This window comes from Gorilla gorilla, chromosome 11, assembly GCF_029281585.2.
Source record: "Gorilla gorilla gorilla isolate KB3781 chromosome 11, NHGRI_mGorGor1-v2.1_pri, whole genome shotgun sequence".
Classification (NCBI taxonomy): Eukaryota; Metazoa; Chordata; class Mammalia; order Primates; family Hominidae; genus Gorilla; species Gorilla gorilla.
In genome coordinates this window covers 29,641,221-29,662,910 of record NC_073235.2, presented here as the reverse complement: position 1 = coordinate 29,662,910, position 21,690 = coordinate 29,641,221, and the positions used below count along the sequence as shown (strand labels likewise).

At 42.2% G+C, this 21,690-nt stretch overlaps 1 protein-coding gene across 8 annotated transcripts in view; it reads right to left on the bottom strand.

Moving 5' to 3' along the window:
* The window catches only part of UGGT1 (UDP-glucose glycoprotein glucosyltransferase 1), a 107,123-nt gene extending 91,682 nt beyond the window's left edge, over nt 1–15,441 (bottom strand). For 2 of the 8 annotated variants that reach the window (XM_055380693.1, XM_063694751.1), the window contains exons 1-3: nt 15,187–15,413; nt 9,042–9,177; nt 2,574–2,656 (exon numbers count right to left, since the gene is read on the bottom strand). In XM_055380693.1, the coding sequence (XP_055236668.1) occupies nt 2,574–2,656; nt 9,042–9,177; nt 15,187–15,244 (277 nt within the window). In that variant the 5' untranslated portion in view covers nt 15,245–15,413. Of the gene's footprint in view, nt 1–2,573; nt 2,657–3,443; nt 3,511–9,041; nt 9,178–15,186 lie in introns of those variants that run through there. The other 6 variants (XM_055380694.2, XM_031008668.3, XM_055380692.2 and 3 more) reach the window with 6 other exon arrangements.
* Between the last annotated feature and the right edge of the window lie 6,249 nt (nt 15,442–21,690).

Genomic DNA, 21,690 nt, shown 5'->3' with positions numbered 1-21,690 from the left:
GCAAGAGGAGACTGTCTCAAAAAATAAATAAGTAAATAATGAAAATAAAATGTTCCATGTAAAAAAGAAAATATAAATATTAACATTTTATGAGGCAGAATATAAAAGGTTTTATACTGCAATAGCATCCTCTACGTAAAACTAGATAAGAAATATCTCAAAATGATGCCAGAATGTTAATGGTGTCAATCTTTGGGTGGCAGGAATATAAATAATATTTCAAACAAATAAAATGTTTAACATGCTTTTATGTTGTTCATAGAATTCATACTCCTATAGCTTTAATTATCATTTTTACTGAAAAAATGTTATTTTAAATGTCAAAGTTCAAATTTGATTATAAACCCACTTTGATAAATTTGTTCTATAAAATCTTAAAAATAAAGTATTTTTTGATAACTTAATTCTAGTTGCCTCTAAATTAGTAAAACCTACAGACGCTTGTTTAAAATCTTTACATATCTATATCTCCAAAAAAAAAAAAAAAAAAAGATTCAGGCTGGGCATGGTGGCCCACGCCTGTAATCCCATCACTTTAGGAGGCCAAGGCAGGAGGCGGGGCAAGGATGTCTTGAGGCCAGGAGTTTGAGACCAGCATGTGCAACACAGCTAGACCCATCTTTACAAAATTTAAAAATTAGCCAGGCCTGGTTGCACACACCTATAATACCAGCTACTGAGGAAGATGAAGCAGGAACACCGCTTGAGCTCAGGAGTACAAGATTATAGTGAGCTACATACACCACTGCACTCCAGCCTCCAGAGCCAGACTCTGTTTCTAAAATCAAAACTAGGCTGGGCTTGGTGACTCACACCCGTAATCCTAGCACTTTGGGAGGCTGAGGTGGGTGGATTGCCTGAGGTCAGGAGTTTGAGACCAGCGTGGCCAGCATGGCGAAACCCCGTCTCTGCTAAAACTACAAAAATTAGCTGGGCGCGATGGTGGGCACCTGTAATCCCAGCTACTCGGGAGGCTGAGGCAGGAGAACAGCTTGAGCTCAAGTGGCAAAGATTGCAGTGAGTCGAGATCGCGCCACTGCACTCCAGCCTGGGTGACAGAGTAAGACTCTGTCTCGAAAAAATAAATAAAATAAAATAAAATAAAGTAAAATCTAGCTGGGTGCAGTCACTCATGCCTGTAATCCCAGCACTTTGGAATGCCAAGGCAGGAGGATCGCTTGAGCCCTAGGAGTCTGAGACCAGCCTGGGCAACACAGCGAGACCCTGTCTCCACAAAAAAAAATTTTTTTAATTAGCCCAAATAAAAAATAATAATAAATAAAGTAAGTCTTTGGCTAGATCACAGAGTGAAAAAAGTGAAATAAAATAAAAATAAAACAAAAAGATTCAGACAACTTCTAAAATATGAATTATTTTAATAAAAATTAAAAAGTTAAAAAATCAATACAGGCCAGGTGCAGTGGTTCATGCCTGTAATCCCAGAACTTTAGGAGGCCGAGGTGGGAGGATCACTTGAGCCCAGAAGTTTGAGACCAGCCTGGGCAACACAGTGAGACCTCATCTCCGTTGTATTAAAAAAAATAATAATTAAATAATTTTAAAAGAAGAAAAAAAAAAACAACCCATTAACATCAGCAGCAGTCACACAATTTCGAAACATTTCCTCTTCTGTAAGAACTTATATCTGGCCAGGCACAGTGGCTCATGCCTGTAATCCCAGCACTTTGGGAGGCTGAGGCGGGTGCATCACTTGAGGTCAAAAGTTCGAGACCAGCCTGGCCAACATGGGGAAACCCCATCTCTACTAAAAATACAAAAATTAGCCAGGCGTAGTGGCGAATGCCTGTAATCCCAGCTACTTGCAAGGCTGAGTCAGGAGAAATGATTGAACCTGGGAGACAGAGGTTGCAGTGAGCCCAGATCGTACCACTGCACTCCAGCCTGGAAACAAAGCAAGACTTCATCTCAAAAAATAAAAATTAAAAAAAATAATAATAACCTATATCTGTCAATGTAAATTAATATTCAAGGTTTTAACTACTCACATATCAGCATCTCCAACTATTAATGTTTACACCCTATTAGTTTATACGAAGTTTAAAAAATGTGAAAGCACATCATAAAAACTGCAAATGAGGTTTTACAGGATAATCATTCATTCGATACCTTAACACTCAAGTTGTGGGTGGCTGGCAGGCATAATGGAAAACACTCTGGATGATACTAACTTAATGATAATGAACTTAACAGATAATAGCTCAGTTGTGTAGTTCATAACAAAAATAGTGAATCAGATTAGATGGTTATTAATACTGAATGATTTAAAATGAAATGTACTTCCACAAAATATTCACATAGCACTTTAATAAAGGATCATGATAGAACAAAAACAAGAGGGGAAAAAAACAAAGGTACCACTTATAGCCAAAGGTATAAATTGCTTCAAAAATAATAATTTGTGTTGTGTTGGCTCTTCCTGACCACCATCATAACTCCAGTCATTAAAGACAACGTTTTCCATTAACTGCCATGCCACACATACTATAAAGAGACAATTTTTTCCTAATATTTTCCCAGACACCAAAGTCAAAGAGCATTTGCTTCAATTTTACCGTCATGATCTGATGATCCAATATTTTGACTGGCTTCTACAAAATTCCAAAATTTCTCTTGACTGTCTTCTGCTAAAAACTCACTGGGAGAAAAGATCAGAAATAAAACAACTTAATAAAATTTTCTAATATAAACTATATTACTAAAGAGAGTAAAAATAAGTTTTGAAGTTTCCAAATGTCCATCGTTTGACTTTTAATCTATGATATATAATACTCTTTTATGTATAATACATATATTTTTAATGATAATCAAGTCCTATCTTATTAGTTATTAATAACTTAGCCTATGTACTTTTTCACTTAATAGCTATTTCTTAAGAAACCTGGAATAATAAAAACATAAAAGGGAAGTCTCAATATAAAGAGAGCTTATGAAACCCCACTGACAAAAATACTATGAGTAGTGGAAGAAGAATTAGGAACTGATGATTCTAGTACTAGTTCTGCTTACTTATTTTCTGAAAGGCCTTACAAAGAACAAAAAATATGTTTTGCCTAAGGTTCTCCCATAGTAAAATATGAACCGTAGAAAAATTTCTGAGAATAAAGGCAGCATGTTGTAATCTTTTAACACTCTTAAATCCAAATTTTCAAGATCACCAAACTTAGTTTAAAATTAGCACTGATCTAACAAAATCAGATCCAAGAACTTAATGCCATCTTAATTTTTTTTCGACTTTATCCTACTAAAATAATGGCCAGTCTAAATTTCCCTTCATTCAAGAGTCTAAAACCCCTACAAGGAAATGCATGTAGTAATTGAATGATTCATGTCAATTGCTTGTCTTCTCCTCTGAGCCATAATACTAATGCAGTGGTGATCTTTCACTGTCTTAAAGCAAACTACAGATCTGGATCTCAGCTTACCTAGCCAAAGGAAGACTTTCCCATTACTTGTCAACACTGGGGTGTACAATCTCACTCTACTCCACAGCTAGACACAGAAATATGGGAAAAATAAGAAACATTTCCTGGTAATGCACCGCTTCTCTAAAAACAGGTTTCTGAAAATACCCATTATCATAATATATTAAGTTTCTCAATGCCTCCTTGAAAGTAGTATTTTTCTAGGCTTTCTAGTAACTGACATAGACACCACACCAAGCTTAGCATAGCTTATAGTCTAAGAAAACAAGTACTAAGACAGATACATCAGGATGTGCAAATAAACACTAAATTAATTAATTAAAGGCACATTCACAAGATAAGCAGAGAGGGGCAAGGTGACACACTCATCAGTGTGGTGAGAACTAAGATTCAATCAGGCTAAGACTCTCCCAGTAAAGGCCACACATGAATAAATACATGCTTTTCATACAATTACAGGGAAACTTCTTGAAACATACATTCTTTTCACCCCACTGCATACATAAGGTCTTATAAGGTCTAAACTTGTAACAGTCCTAATATTACTTACTAGATCCACTGAAACAACCCAGAGGAGAGAATAACAATACAAGATATTATTAAAGAAATGCTGCCTTTTTTTACAGCATATTTTTGTTGCTTTTTGTTTTTTTAGCTTCTTATATAATACTTATTCCACTGAGTATAAATTATGATTTTACAGGCCAGGCACCATGGCTCATGCCTGTAATCCCAGCACTTTGGGAGGCTGAGGTGGGTGGACCACCTGAGGTCAGGAGTTCGAGACCAGCCTGCCCAACATGGTGAAACCCCATCTCTACTAAAAATACAAAAAATTAGTCAAGGGTGGTGGCGGGCGCCTGTAGTCTCAGCTACTCAGGAGGCTGAGGCAGGAGAATCGCTTGAACCCAGGAGGTGGAGGTAGCAGTGAGCCAAGATCGTGCCATTGCACTCCAGCCTGGGCAACAAGAGTGAAACTCCATCCCCCCCCCAAAAAAAATTATGATTTTACAAATTATATGATGTCTGGGATTTGCTTTAAAATATTCTAGTGCGGGAGGAGAGAAGGGGGTGGTGATGGTGGTTATTGTACTTAAATTGATAATTGTTAAAACAGGGTGATGGGTACAGAGAGAGTACATTATACCATTCTCTCCATATATAAATGTTTTGAAATGCCATAATCCAGGACAAGTTTTTAATCTGCAACACAAAAAAAACTACAAACAACCAGAATGAATGCCCACAAGATAGTACAAATCGGGTGACAACTTGTTTTCTTAGATTTCCAAAGCTATTGAGGGAGATCAGCATTGGTCTTCCTTCTATGTAGAACTAGGAGGGAAGAAACTAATATTTAAGGAGGGTCTATGATGTTACAGTCACTAAGCTTGGCATATTTACTTGTGTCCTCAAATCCACACAGCCACCCTCAGATATAACCATTTTTCAAATAAAGAAGCTGCCATTCAGAGATGCTACTGACTTTCTTAGGGACATAGAGTTAGTCAATGGAAAAGCTGGAATATAAATTCATGTCTATTTAATTTATACCTCTAACATGCTACATTCTTGGGTCATTACAAAATTTAGCACTCAGTAAATGATTATTGGTTTTGATTTTAATAATACCTCCTTATATAATATTTCTGTAGCTACAGCTGCAGAAAATATATTTAGTGTTTTACTTCAATTAAAGATAAATATCACTTCATAGACAATCACAAAGCTACAACTCCTTCACAAACATCAGGTCCAATCTCAAAATACACAACAGGAATATTTTTAGTCCCTAAGGGATAGATGCAAGGAAGGCAAAAGATCTGTGGTGGCGGCATGCCATAAAGTGTAGTAAAAGATTTTGACCCTTCATCCTTAACCAGATGGACATAGTGCCTTGATCCAACATCAGGGTCTCCCACAGACATAAGAAGGAAGAATGGTGGGCTCTGCTAGCTCTGGAGGTGAATACTAAGTGGATTCAAATAAGCATAGCTCATTTCTATGAGTTGCCTACATGTCGTATTACCTTGGGAAACTGTATACAAATAGCCACAGGAGAAGGGGCCTAAAAATAGTAAACCAAAAGGGCAAATGTAGCTCTTACTTCACATGCCAAGGAAAAAAATTAATAAAAATAAAACAAAATGGCAAATGACCAGGGATATCATGAAAGGGGGAGATGTCTGTGATAAGGAAGTTGGTGAAGAAAACAGTATACCCTGTCCACTTCACAGTGATCAAAGAAACTGAAAATATTGAGCAATTAGGGCTGGCAATTTTAGTATTCTTTCTCAAAAGTCCATAGTTTTATGCTGTAAGAATCTTCCAGGACAATGATCAAGAATGTACAACTATCAAGAAATTAGTGTAAATAAAAGTGAAAGTAACAAAATGTAATTCAGGGTAAGAATGTTAAACACAGGCCAGGCGCGGTGGCTCACACCTGTAATCCCAGCACTTTGGGAGGCCGAGATGGGTGGATCACCTGAGGTGGGGAGTTCCAGACCAGCCTGACCAACATAGAGAAACCCCATCGCTACTAAAAAAAAAAAAAAAAAAAAAAATACAAAATTAGCCGGACGTGGTAGTGCATGCCTGTAACCCCAGCTACTCAGGAGGCTGAGGCAGGAGAATCACTTGAACCTGGGAGGCGGAGGTTGCGGTGAGCCGAGATCACGCCATTGCACTCCAGCCTGGGCAACAAGAGCGAAACTCCATCTCAAAAAAAGAATGTTAAACAGAATATCACAAAAACACCTGTTACAGTTAATTGTACAAAATGATTCAGAAAGTGATAGTAAATCTTGGCCAGGCCCGGTGGCTCACGCCTGTAATCCCAGCACTTTGGGAGGCCAAGGAGGGCAGATCACCTGAGGTCAGGAGTTCAGACCAGCCTGGCGGCCAACATGGTAAAACCCCATCTCTACTGAAAATATAAAAATTAGCCAGGCATGCTGGCACACGCCGGTAATCCCAGCTACTTGGGAGGCTAAGGCAGGAGAATGAGAATGGGCTTGAACCTGGGAGGCAGAGGTTGCAGTGAGCCAAGATGGTGCCACTGAACTCCAGTCTGGGTGACAAAATGAGACTGTCTCAAAAAAAAAAGTAGGGTGGGGGGGGGGTTGTAAATCTCAATGACAGATTTTATACCAAACAAATCATCCAAAATAAGGTTACCAAAAAGGAAAAGAAAAACTTTAGTTTTTAGAGTCCAGCTCAGGCAGTCCAGCTCAGGCAGTCTCAAAATATCTTCAGTCACTGCTTTTTTGTTTGTTTGTTATTTGCTTTGTTGGGCTTTTTTTCCCCATAATAAGAACTCTTAAAAAAGAGCCACTTCACTTTTACAACTATGCTGTATCAAATAAAGTTCTGACATTTGAGAAGCTTGACCCATTTATCAAGTTAGTTATCACTATGAAATACATACAATGGTTTTGTCTTTGTTTTGCCACTTCTATGCTGAGAAAGAAAGGCAGACAGAGGCGATGGAAGGAAGTCTATTTAGCAGAAAGTCTGCTAGGCTCCTGAGCTAGCCAAGACCAGCCGCCACATGACCCCTCCCACTGGTCCTTTTAGCAGTATCAAATGAGGCTTTTTCCTTAAGAGGTGCAACTATTCGTTCACACAATCAACATGGCAAAATTCTTCATCCACATTTTTCTAGGAATTAAGGGGAAAATGTTAGAATACAAAATTCTAGAGCCAGGCATGGTGGCTCACACCTGTAATTCCACCACTTTGGGAGGCCAAGGCAGGTAGATCACTTGAGCTCAGGAGTTCGAGACCAGCTTGGCCAAGATGGTGAAAGCCCATCTCTATAAAAAATACAAAAATAAGCCAGTGGTAGTGGCTCACGCCTGTAGTCCCAGCTACTAGGGAGGCCTAGGTGGGAGGATGGCTTGAGTCCAGGAGGCAGAGGTTATGGGGAGCTGAGATCACACCACTACACTCTAGCCTGAACAACAGAGACAGGCCTTGTCTCAAAAACTCTCAAAAAAAAAAAAAATTCTAAATTGAAGATGAAGAAGACAGACCACAGGCTGATCGGAGTGATGTGACAGTCCAAATTTCTAGCACGTTCAAACACTAAGACTTACCAAGTGCTTGCTGCTCAATCTACCCACATTTATCCTTTGGAAAGTCTCTGCTAGTTCCACCTCTACATCACTTGAGATACAATCAAATAACCTTCCATCCATAAGCATTTAAGCCCTACCTATACAGACAGGTATCTCATTATATTTATTTACAAACACTAGCTAAAAAGCACACTTGGAATACAAAATTTCTCATGAAATTACTTACTATATTATGTTTCACTAATTTTAAGACAACTATTGTTTTATGAAAAATTCTACCCATTTTAATCGTAAGATAACTTCTTTCCCTTTTTTTTTTTTTTTTTTTTTTGAGACGGAGTCTTGCTCTGCTGCCCAGGCTGGACTGCAATGGCGTGATCTCGGCTCACTGCAACCTCTGCCTCCTGGGCTCAAGTGATCCTCCCAGTCAGCCTCCCAAGTAGCTGGGACTATAGGCACGAACCACCACACTCAGCTATTTTTTTTTTGGAGAGACGGGGTTTCCCCATGTTGCCCAGGCTGGTCTCAAATTCCTGGACTCAAGCAATCCACCCACCTCAGCCTCCCAAAGAGCTGGGATTTACAGGCATGAGCCACCGTACCTAGCCACCGTTTTATCATTTAAAAAGAAAGATTGAGCTGCATGGGCATAATCTCCTAATCTGATGCTCAGGCACACGCCAGCACACTCAGCTAATTGTTGCCAGGCTGGTCTCGAACTCCTGACCTCAGGTGATCCACCCACCTTGTCCACCCAAAGTGCTGGGATTATAGGCGTGAGCCACCGTGCCCAGCCTTCTTCCAGGATCTTAAGGGAAGTATGTCCTCTTTCCCCCACGTTGCTAAGCCCTCTTCTCTTCCTTTTATCAATCACCTCTTAAAACTTCCTTCAAATAAGGAGAAAATTTGAATACAACTGGCCAGGCACAGTGGCTCACATCTGTAATCCCAGCACTTTGGGAGGCCAAGGTAGGCAGATCACATGAGGCTAAGGAGTTTGAGACCAGCCTGGCCAACATGGCAAAACCCCTTCTCTACTAAAAATACAAAGATTAGCAGGGTGTGGTGGGGCACTTCTGTGATCCCAGCTACTCAGGAGGCAGAGGCATGAGAATCCCTTGAACCCAGGAGGCGGAGGTCGCAGTGAGCCAAGATGTCACCATTGCACTCCAGCCTGGGCAACACAGCGAGGCCCTGTCTCCAAAAATAAATAAATAAATAAACACAACCCTCTCTTTCCTTGTTATGCTTTTTGGAAAGTAACATACTAACTTATCCAACACAGTTATTTGTCTAAATTTCCTACATAGCTCTATAAACCCACATAGCCCTTGTCCTACTGAATGATGCTATGTCCTAACAGCCTTTGTACAATACATCCTACAGTGTACACTGAAAGAGGCTCTTCATAAATGCATTTGATGATAATCTCACTCCTTAAAAAGCTCCTGAATGTTCACTGTCAGAGCCTATATTTATACTCAAATACATGAAGGGAAAAAAAATGTTCTCTTACCTGGCTTCTAACAACAATGGAGTGGAAAACCATTTCGTTGTAAGAGAGGTTGTAATGGCTTTTGAGTCGGCCTTTACTGAGGAGAACAGCCACAGAACAGTGAGTACAACCAGAACTCCCATTTTATAGCAAACTCCTAAAAGGGAAAAAAGAAAAGAAGTTTTGCTACAAGGAAATTTTTTTTTTTTTTTGAGATGGAGTCTCGCCCTGTCGCCCAGGCTGGAGTGCAGTGGTGCAATCTTGGCTCATGCAACCTCTGCCTCCCAGGTTCAAGCAATTCTCCTGCCTCAGCCTCCCCAGTAGCTGGGATTACAGGCACGCACCACCACACCCTGCTAATTTTGTGTATCTTTAGTAGAGACAGGGTTTCACAATGTTGGCCAGGCTGGTCTCAAACTCCCGACCTCGTGATCTGCCAACCTCAGCCTCCCAAAGTGCTGGGATTACAGGCATGAGCCACCATGCCTGGCCTACTACAAGGTAATTTTAACCTCATACTTGGAGACACAAAATAACATAAGTTAGCAAAACAGAAATGCTTCTGACATATAATAGCACTTAATATCTAGCTAGTCCAACAGATATTTGCTGAGTGACTGATATGTAACTGAAGGCACTTAGGTTATTACATTCTTTCCTACAAAGGCTCTGCTTCATTTCCCAAGCAATCTACACTATACAGGGGTATAAAAATCAGTTGGTGGCACACCAGGTTGCACACAACCATATTTTATAAAGGATGAAAGCAAATAAAGCTGAGATAGATGAAAATATAAATGATACGTATTAAGGGTTGAACTGTGTCCCCCAAAAAAGATATGGAAATCCTATCCCCCAGTACCTCGTAATGTCAACTTATTTGTAAATACAGTCTTTACAGAGGTCATCAGTTAAAACAAGGTTATTAGGTGGGCACTAACCCAATGACTGATGTTACAAAGAGGAGAAATCTGGACAGAGAAAGACAGCACAGAGGGAAAACTATGTAGAGACACAGGAGACCACCACGTGAAGACAGAGGCACACACTAAAATTATACTGTAAGCTAAAGAATGCCTGAAACTACCAGAAGCTGAAGAGTCAAAGAAAGATTCTCCTCCAAAGATTTCAACAGGAACGTGGTCCTGTGAAACCATGAGTAAGGATTTGTAGCACTGTGTGACAGTAAATGTCTATTGTTCTAAGCCACCCAGTTTGTGATACTTTGTTGTGGTAGCCCTAGGAAACTAACATAATGGGTCCCAAATGTAAACTCAGACAGGTTCTGAAATAAAGAAATGTAAGATTTTAGTGGCTTCCCAAGCCAACTGTCCCATCTACAAAATGAGGGATCTAGGGTCACTGGCAAAGTGGATGGCCACAGAATGCAGGCCTCTTGACACCCTCCGCAGCCGCTCCAAGCCTGTCAAGATCCTCACAGACAGCATCCAGACAGTTTCAGAAAAAGGTCTCCAGCTGCAGATTTCTCTGATTTTCATCTCCAAAGTCCACCTAACAGAACCCTAATCGGACCTCCCCTGAGCTCTACCCATTTGAATGAGAACTAAAAGGGGGTGTGAATATGTGGGAAGCACTAAACTATCCGTGGGCTTCAGAATGTTAGCTCTGGTAAGGCTCACTTCGGTCTCATCCCAGTTCCTTAATATTGGTTACAAAATCTATCATTGAGGGAGGCTGTCCACATTGGGGACCAGTCAATAGCCGCTTTTTATAAAAAGCATCATTTGTGTTAACATCCTGCTTCATAGAACATACAGTATCTCTGAAGAACAATGGTCAAAAGCAAAATAAATTATAACAAATAGAAAAGTGGCTTTCAGAAGCATTTTAAGTTCAGGCACTGCCAGCTTCTTTGGAAACCAAAAAAAATTAATAAATCAGCCAGGCATGGTGGTATGCACCTATGGTCCCAGCTACTTGGGAGGCTAAGGTGGGAAGATAGCTTGGGCCTAGGAGGTCCATGCTGCATCTGGGCAACAGAGCGGGACAGGAGGAGTACGGGACAGGAGGAGAGCAGGACAGGAGGAGAGTGGGGGAGGAGGAGGAGGAAGAGGAGGAGGGGGAAGAGGAAAGAAAGAAGAAAGAAGGAGGAAGAGCAGAAGGAGAAGGAGGAGGGGAAGGGGAAGGGGGGAAGGGGAAGGGAAAGGGGAAGGGGAAGAAGAAGGGGAAGGGGAAGAGGAAGAAGAAGAGGAAGGAGAAGAAGAAGAAGAACATCCCACTTATAAATAAAAACGCTCAGAAGTGTTTTTCAAAATCAACGTTTGTAAAAACTGCTATAGAGGCTGCAGAAATGAAAGAATACACACACAAAAATGAAACCTATTGAAATTAGAGATAACCAAACTAGATTTTACACAATGAAACCTGATAGCAGTGATTCCTGGCTGGGTGAGTGAAGAGGATGTAGGCCTTTTCTGGAATCTAGTAAAGTTACTGACATTTCCCACAGAGGAGCAAGCAAGGACCCAAATTTTATGTACAACTTAAGAATTCTCTTGGGACTGGTCCAGCGCAGTGGCTCATGCCTGTAATCCCAGCACTTTAGGAGGCTGAGGTGGGTGGATCACCTGAGGTCAGGAGTTCAAGACCAGTCTGTCCAATGTGGTGAAACCCCGTCTCTACTAAAAATACAAAAATTAGCCAGGCATAGTGGCAGGTGCCTGTAATCCCAGCTACTCAGGAGGCGGAGGCAGGAGAATCGCTTGAACCCGGGAGGTGGAGGTTTCAGTAAGTCGAGATCGCGCCACTGCACTCCAGCCTGGGCGACAGAGAGAGACTCCGTCTCAAAAAAAAAAAAAAAAAAAAAAAAAGCATTCTCTTAGGACTAACCATAGACACCCTTTCCCACAGGCCCACAGACTGCAGCCTCAGAAACCTGCTCTACAGGACACAATAGACACGGTTTGTAAAAAAGGGAACCTTTTAGCATCAGGGCAGCTGTGATGAATTCCTGAGTTTGCTACGTACTAGCAGTTTAACCATATATATGTTACCTAACTTCCCAGGCCCTTAGTCTCGAAGACTATTAAAGTAGGAATAATAGTATCTGCCTCACAGGGTCAATGTGAAAATGAAGAGGCAATAAAAAAATCACTTTGTAAAGTGCCAAGTACTATACCAGAATTGACTGTTGTAGTAAAACATCTCATCGTAAGAAAAAACTATCTTCTAAATTACAGAATAGTACATCATCGTTATTAAATAGCCTCAAAAATACGCATTGGAAATATATCCTCTGTGGCTGAGAGAAAAAATTCTCCCCAAAAGTTACAGAGTTTTTCTCTCTTTTTTTTTTTAATCTGGCCTGAGTCAATGAGTTTATAAACTGGAGACAGCGCATCATATGAACTGTCTAGCAGTATTACGCTATTAGCTATGTTTACAATTTGTCCTGAAGGGGTCTAGATGTGTACACCCCAGAAAGTGGTGATTCCTGATGACGAATTGGACGCCACTGCACAGTAACCCCAGGTGGATGGCATGCAGAGTGGGCAGGAAACTGGGGGTATGACAAAGTCCCCTGAGGAAACCCCAGCATTTAACAAGCAATGACTCTGAGCTAAACATTGTATTAGGTGCTTTACATACACAATGTTATCTAATCCTTACATACAACAACCCAGGGCACTAACGTTCTCTGAGGGGAGCAACCATGTCTACTTTGTTCACCAAAGTGCACAGCATGATGCCTGGCACTCAGAAGACAGTCCATGAATATGCTGCATGCATGGATGAAACATTACCATCTCCACTTTAAAAATAAGTGAAAGCTCGAAGATGCTGAGTATCTTGCCTAACTGATAAATAGCAGTGCTTAGAACCCACACCTTCCTGCTTTTAAAGTTCTACAATACCGTGCTCTCTTCTCTGGTTCTCTGGCTTTACAAAAGGGTAAAAAGCCATACTCTGTGCAGACTCAGACTGAGCAAAGTGCTTTGTTGTGAGAACCAAGGCAAGTCCAAGGATTTTCAGTGGCCAAAGTTCTTGGGAGACAGGTGGCTGAGAAAGGAATAGTTTTAACCTGAAACCAAGGGAGCAGGCCTGAAGCTGGGACCGAAGCAATCCAACCAACTAATCTGACAGATCCACACTTAGGTTGGCTCTGGGGACTGATGGGAGCTCCTCAAGAGCAGGGTGTTTTGTCTATCATGGTCTCCACACCTAGCATTATGCCTGAAACATACAAGGCTCTCAAAATGAAATAAACACAGGCCTCATTCATTAAGGCATGAATGGAAACAACAGGAAAGGAGTGTGGCACCAAGAGTAAAGATGCTATAAAATGCCTAGGACTGCAAGATAGGTAAAATGAAAATCCTATGAACCTGTGGCCTGCCTCGAGATCCCCCTACACTGTTTTCAAGAAGGAGAGAGAGTACGTGTTCTTGGGGAGAGGTACAGCACCATTCGAGATGAAAAAAGGAGGAAAGCTATACATTAAAAAAGAGCTTTGCCACCCTGACCCCACATTCTTAATTCTACAGGTAAAACCAGAGGAAAAGACTGTCCAGAGAAGCAGAGGTAAGAATCTCACTGAAGTGGTCTCTGCTTTGAGTATGTCTTCATTTTATAGGATCCCTTATCATTCTGACCCTAGGGGTTCTTAAATGTTGCTTATAAAGACAAACGGTCTGAGATAATGGCCATCAGAATGTGCCATGTGGCTTTGCATGATCATAGGCATTATACTTGCGGCATGATGAATAAACAGAAAACACTCTTTAACAAGTTCTAGGCCCAACTATCAACAACCATCCGTATTAGGCTGAGGTAGGAGGACCGCCTGAGCCCAAGAGGTGGAGGCTGCAGTGAGCAAGATCATGTCACTATACTCCAACCTGGGCAACAGAGCGAGACTCTGTCTCACAAACAAAAAATAAATGAAAACACTATCTCTTGCACCATTACACTCCAGCCTGGGTAACAAGAGTGAAACTCCATCTCAAAAAAAAAAAAAAAAAAGAAAGAAAGAAAATTATCACATCATCTTGTATTGTTACAGGGAAACTTAGATAAAAAAAGAGAATGCTCACAGACAGCTGCAGGAAAGTTCTAAGCGAATTTTCTTCTTACTTTAATATATTCCCCTGAAGTTCAATGTGCATTATAAATGTGCTATGCTACTGTACAAAGTATTATGGTCACTTCCTTTAATAAGTTTCATATGGCCAGGAGTTCAAGATCAGACTGGTAAGTAACAAGACCTCATCTCTACAAAATAAATAAATAAATAAATAAGAACTTTTTAAAAATAAGCTTCAGCTAAGTTTATCAAAAGCAAGTCAAGTGTTGCTAAATTCGACTGGCTTAAAAAAAAAAAAAAGCAAAGTGAAAAGGCTACAATTATTCCAAGTTTTGTGGTGCTGTTAAATAGCTATTTAAAATGTCTTCAAACGCCTGCAAGTGTAAGATTCTTGAAGGAAAGAGGGCACTTTACACTAAAATTGGCTGGCAAGTGCATCAATGAATGTTTCCAAAACAGTTAGTGTAGCACAATAAGGCAAAAGACCCCAGGACTTCAAACGAACAAAATTGCTCCTTCTCAAATCTGGCAAGAAATGCAAAACAACTGCAGATTCTGGCCAAAGAACAAAAACAGTTCACATCTATAAGTTATTGGCGACGGACGCAGATCTCATTCTGGCAGGTCCCACGCTAAAAGTGAAACCAGATCATCCAATTTCCAGCCAACAGATCACAGTGTTAAAAGAAAACAGTAACCAATACGCATCAACCCGAACTCATTTTAGGAAAAATTGAAATCTATTTTAAAAAGCACGTCGTTCTGCAGTCAGGGTCCTGCAAAGTGCTGCTTCTCAACTCACTGAGGATCAAGCTTGGTCTAAATCCATGGTAGGATACCTCCCCCACTTCCTTCTGCACTTGGCACAAGGATCCAAAGCTCTTCAAAGAAGGTTCAAGACCGCTGAACAGAGCCCGCCGCCACCCCCGCGGACGCGATACCTTACCAAGAAGACCACTGAGGGCAACTCGGGGCGCTCGCGAATAGGGGAAGGGATGGGACACCGGAGAGTAAACTGAGTCACGGTAGAGGCGGAAGCTCAATGTGACAGGGGCACAGGGTCGCCTTGTGCCCCAAACCCTCTCTTTGTCCACGAGGCCTCCTCACGCCACCCCTGGGTACCTGTCACCGGCAGCGCACCCGCGGCACACGCACCGCTCGCGTCTCCCTTGCAGCCCATGCCCGGGCCGTGGTTAGTCCGCCACAGTGCCAGAGACAACGCCAGGGCAGGGCGTGGCGAGGCGGCAGCGGCAGTGCAGGCTGCGCCAGTGAGAGGCCGACACGCGCCTTTCCCGCGGCTCGACTCAACACCCAGCCTCGCAAAGCAATTGCCCAGCTGCCGGCCGCCCTTTTACTTCCGCTTCCTACAGGCGAACTCTGGAGGACTTCCGGATACCGAGTCGCGACCTAGCAGCCCAGAGCGTCGCGCGGTCGCCCTCTCATCGCCGAGGGTTGGGGAGGGGGAGTCCTGCCTCTCTCCTCGCTTCCGCCTTTCAGGGTGGCGGGTAGGCTGCCGGTCTTCAAGGTCTTGGGAAGGTTCGTTTGGCCAACAGCTGAGACCCGAAAGCTTCAACAGTCAGTCGGTGAAATCCAGTTTGGACTCTGGGACTTACTCCCTTAAACCTTTGTTAAAAGCTTACTCCCTTTAGCCTTTCGGTGGCACAGTAAGGACAATTGTCTTAATGTTTCTGAGCATCTTAGACTTTATACTAAACCCTAAAATTTTGATAGCTACCTTCCAGGAGGCATGATGAAAGGAAGACTTTTTAAATTTTATGAGCCGCTTGAGCTTTTCTTATTCGGACAGCGGCAGCTTAGTCTACAGGGACTACTTTGTCCTTTTAGTATTTTTTTTTAACTAATATAAACCAGTTTAAAATTGTTTTGGAATAGGTAGCATTTAACCCACCCAAAAATGAATACCTCTTTAATGAAAAGCCAAAAATATTTTTTTGGAGTTGGAGTCTCGCTCTGTCTCCCAGGCTGGAATGCAGTGGCGCGATCTCGGCTCACTGCAACCTCCGCGCCCCACCCCCTCCGCCCCCGCCCGCGCCCGCGCCCCCCACCCCCCAACCTCCCGACCCGCATTCAAGCGATTCTCCCACCTCAGCCTCCCCAGTAGCTGGGATTACAGGCGTGCGCCACCGCGCCTGGCTAATTTTTGTATTTTTAGTAGAGACAGGGTTTCACCCTGTTGGCCAGGCTGGTCTCGAACTGCTGACCTCAGATGATCCACCCGCCTCGGCCTCCCAAGTGCTGGGATTACAGGCGTGACCCACTGCGCCCGGCCCAAAATAATTTTAATAAATAAACATGAGCCAACATGATGAAGGGGAGGAAGGAGAGGAGGACGAAGGAGATGGCTAATGGAACACTGATGGAGGCCGGGCGCGGTGGCTCACGCTGAGGATGGAGGCTGAGGCAGGAGAATGGCGTGAACCCGGGAGGCGGAGGTTGGTTGCAGTGAGCAGAGATCGCACCACTGCACTCCAGCCTGGGCGACAGAGCGAGACTCCGTCTCAAAAAAAAAAAAAAAAAAAAACAGCAACAACAACAGCAAAAAAACACTGATGGATTCCAACCTTCCTTTTTTTACATTTTCTCCAGTCCCTGGGAGCAAGTTGCAGTTTTTTTGTTTTTTTGTTTTTTGTTTTTGTTTTTTCCCTCTTGTGCTCAGTCGCCCTGTTCTTGAGGTTTCTTTCCTCTACACTATAGTTCTCAACTTATTTTGGGGGAAATAACTTCAGCAGAATACGATGGGAAAAGAGTCTCTACCCCTTTCTGTTCGAAATTTATTTTTATCCCTTCCTGTCTGAGCAAAAACTGTATAGAATCAACATCACCCAGCTCTGTGGGAAAAAAGAAAAACCTGCTCCCTTCGCTCTGCTGGAAGCTGGAGGGCTCTAGGCCCCTGTGTAGCAGAGCATTCAATTCTAGCTTTCTTCCTGCTTTCTCTGTATATTGGGCTCGGAGAGTACACTGGGTCTCTATGTGAATATGGACAGTTAGCATTTACCAACATCTTTCTGTCTACTTTCTCTTGTTTAAAAAAAGAAAAAAAACTTTAAAAAATGGGATTCTAGAAGTCAGCAAAGGGTGGGTCTGAGACGTTTGGGTGGGTTAAGTGGACATTTTGACAACATGGCTTCTCCTTTGGCATGTTTAATTGAGATGTTTGACACACATCCTTGCAGTTTAAGATGACGCTTTTAAAATAAATTCTCTCCTAATGATGACTTGAGCCCTGCCACTCAATGGGAGAATCAGCAGAACCTCTAGGATCTTATTTGGAATTGACATTCTCTATTGTAATTTTGTTCCTGTTTATTTTTAAATTTTGTTTCACTGGAAAGGAAAGATCATGCTCAGTTTTAAATGTTAAAAGTGTACAAGTTGCTTTGTTACAATAAAACTAAATGTGTACACACACCTACGAAAAGAAAAAAACATGAGCATTTTAAAATTTATTTCACAAGGGAGCTGTTGTGTTAGCTTTCCATAGTGTATTTTCTAGCCCTCTTTAAATCACATCAGCTAATGCTTCAATAAAAAGGAAATTGTTAATTCACCTCATTACAAAGTTGATTATATACTTTTTCTTGGCCTTGTCTTGTGCTTCTGCTATGTGATCCATGAACAAAACCAAAGTTTGCTTAGTTTTAAAATACAGCTAAGTGGTAGCGCAGAGCTTCTAGGAAAGTTGGATTTCACCTTTTCTAAACCTTTCTCTGAAAAGTGCTACCTTATTTGAATAAAAACATTTTAAAAATTTTTTTAAACTTTTTATTTAGAAATAATTATAAATTCACAAGAAGTTGCAAAGATAGTACACAGAGGTACTTTGTACCCGTAAGCCCATTCCCCCAATGATTACATTTCAAATATCTATATTAAAGTATGAAAACCAGAAATTGACCTGGTACATTGTGTGGGGGAGACAGGTATATTTCCATCATTTTGTATATGTCTGTACATTTGTGTAACCACTGCCAAAATGAAGACCCACAACTACTGCAGCACCACAAAGATCTCCCTTGTGCTACCCCTTTATGAAGTCAGTACTACTTTCCTACCCCCAAAACCCCTAGCCTGTGGCAACCATCATTTTGATCATTAAATATAAAATTTTTCAATTCTAGAATGTTATATGAATAGAATCACATAGTATGTAGCTTTTTTATTTATTTATTCACTCAGCATAACCACCTGTGGAGCCATACAAGTTGTAGATATCAATAGTTTGTTCCTTTTTATTACTGAGTAATATTCCATGGTACAAACATACAGATTCATTTTAGCATCACCTATTGAAGGATATTTGGGTTTTTTCCAGTTCTGGACTATTACAAATAAAGCTCCTATTAACATTCATGTACAGGTTTGTATTTATATTTATTTATTTATTTATTTATTTAAAATTACAAAAGTCAGCCAGGCATGGTGGTGGGCGCCTGTAATCCCAGCTACTTGGGAGGCTGAGGCAGGAGAATTGCTTGCACCCAGGAAGTGGAGGTTGCAGTGAGTAGAGATTGCGCCACTCCACTCCAGCCTGGGTGAGGAGCAAGACTCTGTCTCAAATAAATAAAAATTATTTATTTATTTATTTATTTAATAGATCAGGTCTCACCATGTTACCCAGGCTGGTCCCGAAATCTTGGGCTCAAGCAGTCCTCCCCACTTGGTCTCCCAAAGTCCTGGGATTACAGTCATGAGCCACCACGCCCAGCCCTATGTAAAGGTTTTTTACATAGACACAAGTTTTTTGTTTGTTTTTGTTTTTGTTTTTGTTGGGTTGAAGTGTCGCTCACTCTGTCACCCAGGCTGGAGTGCAGTAGTGTGATCTGGCTCACTGCAACCTCTGCTTCTGGATTCAAGCAATTCTCCTGCCTCAGCCTCCCGAGTACCTGGAATTACGAGTGTGTGCCAACACACCCAGGTAATTTTTTTATTTTTAGTAGAGATGGGGTTTTGCCATGTTGGCTAGGCTGTTTTCTAACCTCTGACCTCAAGTGATCCACCTGCCTCAGCCTCCCAAAGTGTTGGGATTACAGGCATGAGCCACCATGCCTGGCCTAGACCTAAGTTTTTGTTTATCTGGGATGAATGACCAAGAGTGCAATTACTTGATCATATGGTAAATGTACATTTTGCTTGTAAGGAACGGCCAAACTATTTTCTAGAATGGCTGTACCATTTTACATTCCCACCACCAGTGTATGAGAGATCCATTTTCTCTGCATTCTTACCCACAATTGGTACTGCCATTATTTTTTTATTTTTGTTATTTTGATAGGCACATAGTAATTCCTCATCATGGTTTCAATTTGCATTTCCCTAGTGGCTGGTGATGATGAGCATATTTTCACATGGTCATTTGCAGTCTGTGTATCCTTTTGTGGAATGCCTCGTCATGCCCTAGCTTATTCTCTAATTATTTGGTTTTCCACCATTGAGTTTTGAGGGTACTTTATATATTTTAGATACAAGTTATTTGTCAGATATGCCATTTGGAAACATTTTCTCCCTGTGTATAGCTTGTATTCTCATGCTCTTAACAGGATCTTTCTCAGAGCAAAAGTTTTTAATTTTGGTGAAGTGCAGTCTATCCATTTTTCTCTTATGGATCTTGCTTTTAGTGACATGTCTAAGAACTATTCACTAGAGCCGAGCGCGGTGGCTCATGCCTGTAATCTCAACACTGGGAGGCCGAGGCGGGCAGATTGCCTGAGCTCAAAGGAGTTTGAGACCAGTCTGGCCAATGTAGTGAAACCCTGTCTCCACTAAAAGTGCAAAAATGAGCTGGGCATGGTGGCACATGCCTGTAATCCCAGCTACTCTGGAGGCTAAGGTAGGAGAATCACTTGAACCCGGGAGGCAGAGGTTGCAGTGAGCTGAGATCACGCCACTGCACTCTAGCCTGGGTGACAGAGCGAGACTCTGTCTCAAAAAAAACAAACAAAAACAAAGGGCCTTTCCTGACTTTTTGAAGTTCAGTCCTCAAACTATTACTATCGCTCCTCCACCTTTTCTATTTTTTTCTGTTTTATGTATGTTGATAGTTTGCACCCCCCACTAGGTGTCACTCCATGAGGACAGGGACATCATTTAGTTCAGTGCTACATCCTTAGCCCCTAGGACATTGCTCAACCAATATTGGATGAACATTTCTCTCTGCACCTCCCTCCTCTATCCACGAGTTACACTCAGCTGAGATGGCCAGCTGTTGCTGTTCATGTCCAGGTGGCTGCTGGGCAAAGGACCTGCCTTGAAATCAGTAAATGCCCCTTGAGGTGCTGGAGACACAGCATAGAATCCTCTAGGTTTCTAAGTTCCCACCCAAATCTCATGTTGAACTATAATCCCCAGTACTGGAGGTGGGGCCTTGTGGGAGGTGTATGGGTCTGGGGTGGGGGCAGATCCTTCAAGGCTTGGTGCTATCTTCATGATATTGAGTGCGTTCTCTCAAGATCTGGTCATCTACAATGTGTGGCACCTTACCCCTCCCCACTCTCTCTCTTACTTGCTCCTGCTTTCACCATGTGACATGCCTGTTCCCCCTTCACCTTCTGTCATAATTGTAAGCTTCCTGAGGCCTCCCTAGAAGCCATGCAGATGCCTGCATCATGTTCCCTGTAAAGCCAACCAAACTGTGAGCCAATTAAACCTGTTTTCTTTTTAAATTACCCAGTTCCAGTTATTTCTTTATAGCAATGCAAGAGTGGCCTAATGCAATAGCCAAATAAATTGATTGTGGAAAGCAAAGTTGGCATTTAATGTTTGATTTCCAGATGGAAAAGGAGTGCAACTCAACGAGATTTATAGTGATGAGGCCGAGTGCAGTGGCTCACGCCTGTAATCCTAGCACTTTGGGAGGCAGAGGTGGGCAGATCACAAGGTCAGGAGTTCGAGACCAGCCTGGCCAATATGGTGAAACCCTGTCTCTACCAAAAATACAAAAATTATCCAGGTGTGGTGGCACATGCCTGTAATCTCAGCTACTTGAGAGGCTGAGGCAGGAGAATTGCTTGAACCTGGGAGCTGGAGGTTGCGGTGAGCCAAGATCACACCACTGCACTCCAGCCTGGGTGACAGAGCAAGACTCCTATCTCAAAAAAAAAAAATGTATAGTGCTGGATTGCACATGTGCAAAAGGTGACACGTGAGAAGGCCATCACTTGCACTCCAAGTTGGTGAGACAGAATAACGAAAAAGTGTTATGGTCACCAAAATATTACTCTCCATAGACTGCCCATTCCAGGGGAAACTTGTTCAGCCATGAAAAGCAGAGGGTAACCCAGAGGGGGAAGATGAGTTCATCAGAGGTACAGGACGGAAATCACTGAGATCAAGATTTGGGGGCTGGGCAAGGTGGCTCATACCTGCAATCCCAGCACTTTGGGAGGACGAGGCAGGAGGGTCACTTGAGCCCAGGAGTTTATGACCAGCCAGGGCAACATGGTGAACCACCCCCCCGCCACAAAAAAATACAAAAAAACTAGCCAAGCATGGTGGCTCGTGTCTGTAGTCCCAGCTACTTGGGATGCTCAGATGGGAGGATCACCTGAGCCTGAAGAGGTCGAGGCTGCAGTGAGCCGTGATTGCACCACGCCCTCCAGCCTGGACAAC